General features: G+C 28.9%; 1 protein-coding gene across 1 annotated transcript in view; it reads left to right on the forward strand.

The window, feature by feature from the left end:
* Positions 1-14,027, forward strand: part of LOC106460092 (dyslexia-associated protein KIAA0319-like protein) — an 84,234-nt gene that overhangs the window by 52,065 nt on the left and 18,142 nt on the right. The window contains exons 12-17 of the mRNA XM_022386709.1: positions 502-650; positions 1,510-1,661; positions 4,026-4,235; positions 7,111-7,205; positions 9,500-9,648; positions 11,663-11,785. Of these exons, the coding sequence (XP_022242417.1) occupies positions 502-650; positions 1,510-1,661; positions 4,026-4,235; positions 7,111-7,205; positions 9,500-9,648; positions 11,663-11,785 (878 nt within the window). The remainder of the gene's footprint in view (positions 1-501; positions 651-1,509; positions 1,662-4,025; positions 4,236-7,110; positions 7,206-9,499; positions 9,649-11,662; positions 11,786-14,027) is intronic.

Below are 14,027 nucleotides of genomic sequence, written 5' to 3' on the forward strand. Positions count from 1 at the left end.
GCAAAATATATTTTCTTCAGATATGCAAATTTCACATCACACTATCATTAAGTGTTTTTTTGTTTGTTTTTTTAATTTAGTGTTTCCTACAGATTTGGCATGTAGTTTTGTGTGAAATTCACAACAAACCAAACCCACCAATTTGGAAAACAACCTATTAAAACCATTTCATTATTTGGTATAACCACATCTTTCCTCTAATATTTGAGAAAGCCAAACAACAACATCTTATTCAGTTTTCTTTACAGAAATCAGATGTTGAAGCTTTGTATTACCTTGTCTTCGAAAGAGTCATAACTGAGAATTTCATGTCCTTGGAAAACAACAAAACCTTATTTTCTTTATTAATTTATACAAATACAAGGTTTATAATCACACTTTTGACAAACTTGTCATTTTTAAGTACTTCACAACACATTTTAATCATTTTTCTGCTCTGCTGTTGAAGTTAATAAAAACTTCACATCTATAATGCTCTGTGTATATGTGTTTCTCTAACAGTGGACCTAAACGTACAAAAATAGAAAATGATAACACATCTACTGCTCGTGTTTCTGATCTAGTACCAGGAGAGTATATATTCAGGTTGACTGTATGTGATGATAAAGCACAATGCACTTCTGATAATGTCAGCATCATTGTAACTCAAAGTAAGTTAATATTCTGTCTTCTGTAATATGTATGGGGTAAGTATGAACACTAATGAAAGTGTGTAGGTGGATTTTATACCCCAGACTTACATGCCTGAAGCCTTGTTTTATGCCAGATTAATTGATAGTAATTAAAACTAAAGTGTTTTAAGTTTCATGAAGAACATACAACTAATTAACACTTTATTCATTTGTCACCTAAAAATAGGAATTTTACAAGAAAACATTTGTCACTCATGTGACCAGATCAATACAATAAATGAAGTCATGACTGACCTAAAATGTGTTTGTTTGCTACTTGTTGTGGTTGATCTGTTTTAAATATAAACTGAATGCACCAAAACCTTGAAAGCATTAAGACAAAACCAAATAGATTTTAAAATAAGGTAAAAACTTTATGCTTCTTGGAAATCTAGCATATTTAATTTGAAAATGGTAGGAAATAAATTATAATTGTTGATTTCTTGGTTCTTAATTTTTTGTAAGTTAATAAATAGAACTTGATATAGATAGAAAACTTAGCTTAAATTCATGTCTTTTAGGTATATTAATGTGGAATATTAAACGAATCTAATAAACTGTATTCAGAATTATAAGATATTCACAAAAGTTATCTTCAAATATTCCTACAAGGTTTGCTAAAAGTTCTTAAAGGAAAAGGCTTGATCTAAACAAATGCATAATTTAATATGCTATTAAATGTATTACTTTGGATTTACCAAGCTGTAAAATGTATCAGTGACATTAGTTTTGCAGTAACTTGTAAGGAAACAATAACAAAGATATTAATAGTAACAAAATCTAACTTTATCATTCTTTATTTTTACTGAACCAGGTTTACCTTTAAATTTTTATATAGGAGAGAACACTCCACCAAGGGCAAATGCAGGAGGTGATAAAACCATCCACCTACCATTTGATCTGGTAATATTAAATGGAAGCAAGTCCTGGGATGATGTGGAAATCCTCTCTTATGTCTGGACTAGAGATCCATCTTCACTTGCAGCTGGGGTAGCTTGAATCATTTTGTAAACAAGTTGTTTTCTGATAGCAGTTAATTTTTGGGAAATTAAATACTACTTTGCTCAATAATCTTTATAAATTATACAAGAATTGGTAGTTGAATGATTTGTGTAAACAACATTATCATTAACATACCTTTAAGTTTTGTGGATTTTAGTGGATTTCAATTTTTACATTTTAGTTTATATTTTATTATTTTCACATATTTTTGGGCAAAAAAAGGGAAAATAAATAACGAAGCTCCAGTTTACAAATAATGATAGAAATACTAGGACTCATCAATGATAATGTATACAGATATTTATAACTGATTATTGTTTTGTGTTGTTGACATGATGTAGAAATAGATCTTTATTTGCTGTTTCATCTGTAAGTGGGGATTTGTTTTAATAATTTAAACAATTCAGTAACTTTTGATATATATGATGTTTTCTGAGCAGCAGTCAACAAATTATAGTACAGTGAAAGAAAAACATTACTGTAGAGAGTACAAAGGTATAAAGTTTCATGAAGTAGTACAAATTAACTGTTTCAACATGATCTTGGTCGAATTGACCAAATTTGTAACCATTTTGTACTTGTTACAGTTTCCATACTATAGCTTTTAATACAGTACATGTATCCTCACAAAATTTGGCAAATTTTTGGTAAACATAACAAGACTTGTTCACAAAAAATTTGATTTTTTAATTAATATTTTTAATAAATATTTATCTATGAATATATCAAGTAGTTTTGTTTACTAGTCCTAGTGCAAAATGATTTTCATGCTAAGATTAAAAATACTTTTATTCATCTGAAAATTCTCAAATTTCATTTATGTAATCTCTAAAGTCTCCAAATTTATTCTAAAATGCAATTTGACATTAAAATTTTATATTTTATCTGTTATTTTCTTTACCCTAACTCTGTATACCAGGTTGGTCAGTTTGACCGACCTTGTAATCACCAGAACAAAACTTCAAATAAATCTAAATTACTTTTTTTTTCCTTTCTAAAATGACTTCAAATTATAACATGAAACTCTGTTTATTTATTCTAAATAGTTTTAAACACATAACACTATACATCTGTTTATACTTAAATTTTATTATTTTATTGCCTTTTGAACTGTGTCTAAGCTAATATTCCTACAATAAAATTTTAAAATCAACTGGCAAATATAGAGCTCATGGGTGGCTCATGAGCATACCTTGTGAAAAAGTTTTATTATTATTGTTATTCATTTTACTTAATCTAACCTTATCTAACCTAAAAAGTTTCTGACTTTTACATTTTAATTACTTTTATAGTAATAAATATGAAAAACAAGAAATAAAGTACTTACTACCTGGGTTTTCTTTTTTTTTCTGTCAACTGGCAATGACACTTAAACCTACTTTTTTATACTAATGGTACTACTGCACTAAAAATTTTTTATCTAATTAAATAATGCACCAAAGAAAACAGAATAATAAAATGCAAAAAGTAAATACTGTCCTATAACTATCATAAAATTTCTAACTTTTTAACTGTGTGACAAGAGCCATTATAAGTTAAGTTAAGCTCATTGATGCATTTACCATGGGAATAAAGCTAGAAATGGAAGCAAAATAGACAATTCTCTGTACAGAAAACAATATAATGTAATACATCATTTGATAGATTAAAACCATGGCTTTCTATTGGTTAGAAGTAGTATAGTATTAAATGTCAGAGAGACCTATTGACAATTTCTGAAAAAGAGGGTGTGAGAAGTGGGTATGGCAAGTGGTATCTGGTTTTCTGTTTGATAGCTCTGTAACCAAATAAGATTGAGGCTATAAGAATTATGCTTTGCCTGAGATGACAAAATTATAATTAGTAACTTGCATTAAATTTCATGCTTGTTTGAGAGGTGGTAAATAAATTAGAGAAGAGGGGATACCTAGGGGGTAAATGTCACAATTCTCACACTTGGGGAATTTTTTTTTTAATATTGCCTTAGAAAATTGAGAACTTAAAACTTATGTAATGTTAAAATCTGGATTATTAGCTGCATTTTTATGTTAAGTTTATTTATATAACATGATAAGATAGTAGTGTAATTAAATTTCAAATGTAATTTACTGAAATCTCCTGACATGGACACAAAATGATGCACATTCTAAAAGAATTAATGAAATTTTAAAGTTTCAGAATTTAAAATCTTTAACTTTTTTGCATCATGTGTATCAATTGTTGTCCCTTTCAGTGAATGGGGACACATAAAAAGTAATTTTGTCGGTAGGTTGTATTTTAATATTATGATAGATTTAATCAATTCTGTTGTTATATGTAAAGGGCTTACGTGTCTAAATATTATACAAATCCAACATCTTTTTTTTTTTTCAGGACATAATAGAAAATTCTGACCACAGTCCAGTTCTCAAACTCATTAATGTCCTCCCAGGCCGTTACTTGTTTCGTTTGACTGTTACAGATAAACAAGGAGCCTCCAGTTCTGACACAGCATCCCTAATTGTGAAGAGTCCCTCAAATGTGCTCAATCAAGTGGAACTCATTTTGAATGCTGATATCAATAGTTTCACTGCTGACCAAGAGGTTAGTAAGACATTCAAGCAACTATATAAATGTGAAGTTTAAATCCTAGAATTGATCTTTCAAACACATTGCAGTTCAGATCAGATTATAGCTGAGTGTTGAATATAAAATATAAAACAATAATTATCGTAAATGTAAATTAATCCACATTAAAATAATTAAATTGTTTCATGACTAAAACTTTTACTGTTGATAGAATTTAACCTTTTCCTTATAATTATCCTATTAATATTAAAAAAAAGAACAGTTCATACTTTGGTTATATGTATATTTGGGAAAAATAACATTAATGAATGTTGTAATTAAAATTATAAGACAGTTCTTTCCCAAGAAGTTATCACATTTTTTAAAGCATTTGAGTAACTTTACATCAAATTTAAAAATTGATAATGACAGTAACTTTTGCAGTTTGGTAGTTTATTCTGCTGTTTTTGCAGATTTGCTGGGAGAAAGCACTTTTATCATTTTGGGAGTTTTAAGTTTTGGGCATAGCTTATCATAATACAGATGATCCAAAAACTACCTTACAATTAAGTCTCTTTTCTGTGAATAACATTTAATTTTCAGCACCAAGACTCATTGGTCTTTTGTCAGTATGTGTATACTGTTCAAATGTTGTAAAGATTAACAGATTTACAAGCACAAATTAAGTAATGAAGAACAAACACAAATGTACAAAAATATGAGGTTAATTACTCGAGTAGTTCTGATGTACCATGTGCATCATTTTCAAGGGTATACTGTGTGTATTATTCACTTTTCCTTCTACATTGATATAAAACAGATGAAAGTTAAAAATGATTAGTATCGGCGAGTAACTTTTGGATTACCTTATTTATAAACATAATGCTAATTCATAATGGATCATAGTATTTATGGGAATTAAATTCTCTGGTGATATTAACTCTTTCCACATGAGCTTGGTTGAATTGACAGAGTTTATAACTATTATATACCCAGTACAGTTTCCATGCTATAACTTTTAATACATTACATGTATCTTCACAAAATTTGGCAGACTTTTGTTCACAAAAAATTAGGTTTTTTAATTAAGTATTTTTAATAAATATTTGTCTGTTTCTTTACTATTGTGAGTGCAAAATGATTTCATGTTAAGATTAAAAATACTTTTCTTTGTCTGAAAATATTCAAATTTCAAAGTGTAATTTCTAAAACTTTCTAAATAATTATAAAATATTATTTTTCAGTAAAACTTTATATTTTATTTGTTATTTTCTCTACCCTAACTCTGTATGAGGTTGGTGAACTTGACCGACCTAATAACCATAAAAAGAAGATTGAAATAAATCTAAATTGTCCTTTTTTTCTTTCTAGACTGACTTCAAATTGTAACATGAAACTATATTTGTGTATCCTAAGTAGCTTTAAACTTGTAACAGTATACATCTGTTTATACTCGAATTTTCTTGTTTTATTTCTCTTTGAACCATGTATAAATTAATATTACCACCATAAAATATGTAAACCAATTGGTGAACGTGGAGCTCATGTTACCCTATCGAATTACTTAACTGTAGGGACTGCTCACAAGCACACCTTGTGAAACACTTATTATTGTTATTATTTATTTTACCTAATATAACCTTATCTAACCTAAAAAGTTTTTAATTTTTGCATTTTAGTTACTTTTATAAAAATGGGCCCGGCATGGCCAGGTGGTTAGGGCACTTGACTTGCACTCTGAGGGTTATGGGCTTGAATCCCCATCCCATCAAACATGCTTGCCCTTTCAGCCATGATGTTCAATCCCACTAGTCATTGGTATAAAGTTGACGGTAGGTGGTGATGAATAGCTGCCTTCCCACTGGTCTTTCACTGCTAAATTAGGGATGGCTAGTGCAGATAGCCCTCGTGTAGCTTTGTGCGAAATTCAAAACAAACAATACTTTTATAAAAACATATAAAGAATACACTTGAAAAACAAGAAATAAAATTCTTACCCGGGGCTTCTTTGTTTTATCTGCTGTCGGTGACACTTAACCCTACTTGTTTTCTATTAATGTTACTACTGCACTATATACTTTTTTATTTAATTAAATAATGCACCAAAGAAAATGGAATAATAACATGCAAAAAGCAGACAATGTCCCATAACTATAACAATTTCTGTGGCTTTTTAATTATGTGACAAGAGCTGTTAAAAAATTCAGTTAAGCTCGTTTAAGTGTTTCTCGTGAGATTAAAGTTTGAACTGGAAATGAAATAGACAGTCCTCTGTATAGAAAACAACATAATATAAATACATCATTTGATAGATTAAGACCTTGGCTTTCTATTGGTTATAAATTATATAGTATCAAATGTAAGAGAACACTATTTGCAATTTCTAAAAGAGAGGATGTGACAGTTGGGCATGGCAAGTGGGGTCTGATTTTCTATTTAATGGTTCTGTAACCAAATAAGATTGAAGGCTATAAATGTTATACCATGCTTGAACAATGATAATGTTATAATGAGTAATTTATGTTAAATTTCATACTTTTTGTAGGGGTGGGAAATAAATTGGAGAAGAGGAAATACTTAGAGAGCAACTGTCACAATTCTCACACCAATGGAGAATAGGAGAATCGTTTCAAATATTGGTTTTTAAAACTAAGGACTTGAACCTTATGTAGTGTTAAAATTTGGATTATTAGTTACGTTGCTTTGTCAAGTTATTTAAATACCATAATAAGAAAGTAATTTAAGTAAATTTTGAATGTAACTCAATAAAACATCCTGACATGTGCACAAAAAGAGTTAAAATCATACCAGACCTGTGAGTATTATCATAATTTTTTATTGTCTATGAAGCCTGTAAGTCTAAATATAATTTCATGTTAATAATCCAGATTAATTTTACTTCTCATTCAAGGATACACTTGTCAAACAGCTAGAGCTTCTTCTCTGTACACTTGAAGGATGTAGCCTTAGAGTCCTCAGTTTGGATGCAAATAAACACACTCGTAGGTATGTGAAAAGTATGGTAAATATTGTTGCTGTTTAGATTGCTAAAGACTGCATACACAAAAGAACCGCATAAGGCGATACATAAATATATAATATTCACACAAGTTGTTTACATAGAATTTATTTAGACATGGAATTACTTTAAACCAAATTTAAATATCTCATCGATGTCTTTCTCTCACAGATTAACCAGTTTATCAGTATACTAGTATAAAAGCCCGTCAAAAGTGGCAGGAAACCATTTTTGAATGATTAACAAAAATGATATAATTTAACTAAAGCAAATTTGTGTGTACCTCCAAAATGCACCTACTCTTCACTTATTTCATCAGTCTCGAAGTAATTCTTTAATCACCACATTTTTAGTAAAAACTACACAGAAAAATGAAATGCTATCATGAATAAAAGTACACGTGTGCTCTGAAAGAGATTTAAAAAACACTCTTGAGCCTTTTCACTGTATTCTAGGTCAGGAAGTAGAAAACATAGTTACATTCCGACAAACATTTTCAACCCTTTTGACTGTACAAAGGGTAAAAGATATTTGGTAGTAATAAATGTTTATTTTTTTTATGTTTTAAGACCAAGTAGGTAATATATGTGTGGTTATGTGTTTGAACTCTAAATATTGTACTTCTCAGTTTTTTAATTCTATTTTTGCTGCCTTCCAAACTTATCTTTTCCAAATTTCAACACTTTCAGTTAGCTTGATATTAATTTTGTTTTTACACTGTTTATTCAACTTTTAACTTATAGGTTGAACTCGTATTTATAAAATGCCCTAAGAGGGTCTTAACAACTTTGAATGGTTTTCAACATTGTTAATGCTTTGTAACCTAAAACAAAATAGTACTATGTAAAAATTAGTAATGTTTTAGAAAATGATGAGCTGGGCATGGTTATATTAAAAAAAAGCAATAGCAGTTCAAAGCTTTACACCTAACTAGAGGCATGGGAGTTTGTTTTATAGTTACTCATGATTTTTTTTCATTCCTGTTAAAAATTTGTTTTATATTATTTCTGTTTGATTGCTACCGAAATATTCTTTTATGAGAAGATTTCAAATAAGGATATTAAGGTTTTAGTAAGCTAAACCTTCTGTGGCTGCAAACTATTCAGATGAAACAAATCCTTTTTATATATATTGCTAATGTTAATGTTATCAAACAAAAGAAAAATATGAAAACTTCTTGTTTATTGAAAACAAACTATAATTATCATGTGTAAACTGATCTTGACCAAAAATATAGTTGGTAAAGTATCATCTAATTTAACATGACAGAGATGCTGTTCTTATGTGATAAAAGAGAGGGAATCCTCAATAGCTGTGGCACTTGAAATTATTTTAGACACGATTAGAGTAAATTAATTTATGAGACCTTTTTATTAGCTATATTTTTGTGTGACAGCAATACCAAGTGTGTGGCTCGCATATACCTGATTCAGTTTTATTACTCATCAGGATCTCTACCAGCCTACCCTCAAATTGAAATTCTTTTAGGCAGGATTAGAGTAAATTAATTTATGAGATCTTGGGCATGGTCAAATACATGAGTCAAAAGGGTTTGACCTCCAGAGTTCAAAACTGTATTTCGTTCTCAAATTAGTCAAGAGATGACAGAGCCATAAGCTAAAAGTTTGTACTTGAACAACTCGGAACCATTCTATGTGCTGCAATGCCTCAGCTAAAAATGAGGCTATTGTTCACTGGTAAATTCTTGTCATATCATGTTTGTGTGATTCATAGTGGGAAGTTGACTGCTTCATTCAGAAATCTGACAACCTAAAAAATTAATCAAATATTAAATCAAATTATATGATGTTTTTCACACAGAAACTAGACACTATTTAGAAAGTTTTTACTAAGCTTTATGCAATTTTGAAACTATTTTTCGTGTGAGAATTAAAAAAAAAACACCTGTCAGTGTTTTCATCTTGTTGCTGTCCTGAAAAGATTAATTTTACCATATCCTTTTTTCTTTCTCTCTAGATAATCATTAGCTTATTGCCATGCATTTTTTTATTTTAAGTGACTGTTGAACCTTCCAATCTTATTAAATCTCTGCCTGAATTTTAGCATATCTTTTGTTTGCACTGTGTCTACCTTTAAATATTTGCAACTGCTTGCAGTTTCGTGTCTTTTTTCTTTTTTTGTTAGTTGTTATCTGTTTAAATAATTCCAAGGTTTTGACGGATGGTTTTTGCTATCCTTAGTAAAATATAAATATGTGTTCTGTTATTGTTTTTTTTTTCATCATATACTGATTGATGACAGAAACATTTTTCTTCATTAGGGTGAGACTTACATTTGTAGTGGAGAAAGTACAACCAGGTGGAGTTACTACCTTAAGTAAAGGCTTGGATGTAGTTGCTGCTCTTAAGAAGAAGTTACGGACTGATAGTAGCCTGCTAAGTTTGGAAGTTTTGTCTTTAGACACAGTCGGTGTGTAGTACTGATGTTAGTTTTAGTATAAACCAGTTGTAAATAGTTTTCAGTTTTACATGTAAAACTTAAGTTCTTTTGGGGCTATTTTATTTTGAAATTACAAATTTAATGATCAACAGTACATTCTTTCATTTATATCTGGATTATTAAAAAATGTTAGTGAACATGCTTACACTTTCAGTCTTATGGCTGTCATAACATGACAGTTAGCCACACTATTCGTTGGTAAAAAGTAGCCAAATAGTTGACAGTCAGTGGTGTTGTGTTAACTAACTGCCTTTCATCTGGTTTATCACTTCAAATTTAGTGATAACTAGTGCAGATAACCATTATTTAGCTTTGTGTGAAAGTCAATAAATAAACAAAACCGAAAGGTGGATTTGAAATTAGATTATTAATGGATAGTTTTGTTTTCTGATTGTAACTAAACTCTTTCTGATTTTTGGTAAATAAATTAGATTGTTCATAATAGCATTGAAATAAATTGTTGGTATTAAAATAGTGATGCATAAAGTTTGGTTTATAGCTAAGTAAATCATAAACATTGTACTTTCTGTTTATAATTTTTAAGTATTAGTACATAACATTCTGTTTGTTAATAATCTGATTATTACAAAATAGTGGTTTAACTTGGCTTTCTAGAATTTTGAGAAATAGAAGTAATATAATTTGATTATCTACAATGTTGTAAATAGACATATAACCTGATTGTTTGGAATGTTGGGAAATTATGGTATACTCTGATTGCATAGGATATCGGGAAATTGTTATATACCCTGGTTGCATTAAATGCTGGGAAATAGCAGTATAACCTTACTACATGAAATGCTGGAATATTGTGGTATATCTTGATTACATGGAGCATTGAGAAATTGTGTAACATAATTTTTTGTTCCTATAATTTTAGTTATTAGTGATGTAACAGTATTATTTAAAATTCTTGTAAATTGTAGAATTCATTGTTTATTCAGAATCTTGGGAAATTGTTGTATAACTTGATTACGTGTACCTATTTTGTTGTGAAATATCAGTACTGTATTTACTTAGAATGTTAGTTAGTAATAGTATAATATAATTATATAGTGCTGGTAAGTAGTAGTAGTGTAATGTAGTTACTTAGAATGTTAGTAAATAATATAATAATTATTAGAATGTTAGTTAGTAGTGGTATAATGTGGTTACTTAGAATGTTAGTAAGTGATATAATAATTATTAGAATGCTAGTTAGTAGTAGTATAATGTAATTATATAGTGCTGGTAAGTAAGTAGTGTAATGTGGTTACTTAGAATGTTAGTAAGTACTATAATAATTATTAGAATGTTAGTTAGTAGTAGTATAATGTAATTATATAGTGCTGGTAAGTAGTAGTAGTGTAATGTGGTTACTTAGAATGTTAGTAAGTGATATAATAATTATTAGAATGTTAGTTAGTAGTAGTATAATGTAATTATATAGTGCTAGTAAGTAGTAGTGTAATGTGGTTACTTAGAATGTTAGTAAGTGATATAATAATTATTAGAATGTTAGTTAGTAGTAGTATAATGTGTTTTAAAAGTAGGTGTATAATGTAAATACTTAGAATGTTGGTAGATAATAGTCTAGTATGAATATCTAATATGTTGAAAAAAAGCTGAAGAATGTGATTACATAAGTAGAGTGTACTTGCTGACATACAGTGTTAGCAAGTAACAGTGTAGTATTAATACCTAGTATATTAAAAGTGGAAGTATGATGTAAGTACTAAGAGTGTTGGTAAATAGGAAGATTGAATAACCTGTACAAACGGATTGTTTTGGCAGATTGTGGTGTAACTTGATTATCTAAAATGTAATTATATAATCGCATGTTTTGTTGTTTTTTGTTGTTGTTGAATTGTTATATTTAATATACTAATTACAGCTTGTGTGCTTGAAAGAGCAAATATTTTTTGGAACATTATTGTTCATTGCTGTTATTTTAAAGCTTTTTTTGTAAAAAATAACTAATTAAGATCTGTTTTTTTGTTATTAGTGTGTCAAAATGAATGCTCCAATCATGGAACATGTGACCAGTATACAAAACATTGTGTCTGTGATGCCTTCTGGATGGAAAATATTTTCAGGTTTTATATGAAAGATGAAGAAAGTAACTGTGGTAGGTGTATACCTTAAAAAGTAAATTATATGCCATTATGATATATTTAAATATTATAATAACCTTATAGTTATTGACTTATTTTTATACTTTTGTAACTGATCAAGTCCACTTATTGCATCTTATTGAGTTATTCTATGTCTTTTGACTGTTACAACACATATATATATATATACATCATTGATGAAAAACAATTAGGTGAAGTCATTCATTTTCTATGTTAAATACATATTAAACACCAGCAATAATTATTTTGAGTAACGTCTTATATTTTATATTTTTGTTTCTCTCATATGTTTAACTTTATAAGAATGAAGTTGATCAATTTGACCAACTTTGGCACTGTGAAACTATACATATTATAACTCTGAATTTAGTATGTGTATCTTATGAAATTTAACAAACTTTTGATAAACATTAAAAGTGTTGTAACTTAAAAAAGTATTTTTATTAGACATTTGTCTTTGAATTTTCATAGCCTTAATGAGTCAGTCGGAGCAAAATGTGATTTTCATGTTAAGAATAAAAATTTTTGTTTTTTCTCATTGTACAATTCTCATATTTCATTTACAATACCTCTAGAACCTCCTAAATGAATATCAAAAGTTTCTTTTAGTAAAAAATTATCATTTATTTTATCAACCCCTAACTATAGTGAAATCATCTGCAGCAAAAGTTGAAATGAAATCAAAAGTACTTTTTTTTATAGAATGATTGCAGATTGTAACAGCCAACTTACAGCTATGTATCCTAACAATTTTAGAGCCCCTAACCTTTTCATAAATGCTTTAATTTTATTTTATTCCATGTCTAACTACTAAACTAGCAAAACAAAGCAGTAAATCCCTAGCAAGAGTATAGCTCAAAGTATCAAATTATATAAAGCATGTGCTACTTGCCTTCATACTTTGGGGAGAAATGTCTTGCTTCTATTTTTTTTTACATAACTTTTACTGTCGAACATAATAAGTTTCTAGTTTTCACATTTTAGTTACTTTTATAACAATAAATAAATAAATAATATACATTAAAATAAATTTAGTACTAACATCTGGGCTCTTGCACTCAATATTCAATGTCTTGTTGAAACTTAAACTTATTTTATGGTAGAGTTGTTTGAAGTATGTAAAATTATTTTCTTGTAAATTCAAATATACAACTTTGAACACAAAATAGTTTCATACTACAAAAAATCTTCTAAAGCTATTATAATTTAACTGGCTTTGTAACTAAGCTAAAAATGCATTAAAATAATTCCCATACCTGGTCAAGTGACCTTAGCAATAGCAATAATTCCCATACCTGGTCAAGTGACCTTAGCAATAGTAATAATTCCCATACCCGGTCAAGTGACCTTAGCAATAGTAATAACTCCCATACCTGGTCAAGTGACCTTAGCAATACTAATAATTCCCATACCCGGTTAAGTGACCTTAGCAATAGTAATAATTCCCATACCTGGTCAAGTGACCTTAGCAATAGTAATAATTCCCATACCTGGTCAAGTGACCTTAGTAATAGTAGCAAAGAATCTTTATGCCGAATAATTCACAAATGGTTTTTGAATGATTTAACCTTGTATGAAAAATCAGTAAATTAAAATCTTTTTTTTCTTCCTTTTTTTATTGGCTATAAGTAATCCAATAGCAAATGTCAGAGAGAATTACTGACATTTTTTTTTAAAGGCATGATGTGATATGTGGGTTAAACTTTCTGGTTTATATCTCAGTAATGTGAGAAGAGTGGAGGTTACAAATTGATGTTATTTCTTAGCAAAATCTTTACGTATGTAATTTATGCCAAATTCAGCAGATATTATAGGGGTAGAAAGGTCATCTAAAATGGGCAACTCAGAGTGGAGAAGAGTCGCGTGATACATAGAAGTGAAGATTGATAATTTATTTAAATAATTCTTTTTGAAATTAAGGACTGAAAACTTGTATTAAAATATGAATTATAAATTACATATGATGCCGAGTTTATTAACATACACTGAAAACAAAGTTGCTTACTTAAATTTTAAATGTAACTTATTAAAAAATGTGACATGTGCACTTTGACCGACCACCCATGCATGTAAGGCTAATCTTATGGATTTTTTGTTACACTTTGTTCCTTCTGGAGCAGTAATCCTCAAATCAAAAGCAGTAAACCACAGCAGGAACACATTAGGTGTTTTCCATAGAGCTAACATAAACAGCATGTGATCTGAGTATTATGTTTTGCACTGTGTTTTACATTT

Source organism: Limulus polyphemus, unplaced genomic scaffold (assembly GCF_000517525.1).
Source record: "Limulus polyphemus unplaced genomic scaffold, Limulus_polyphemus-2.1.2 Scaffold706, whole genome shotgun sequence".
Taxonomy (NCBI): Eukaryota; Metazoa; Arthropoda; class Merostomata; order Xiphosura; family Limulidae; genus Limulus; species Limulus polyphemus.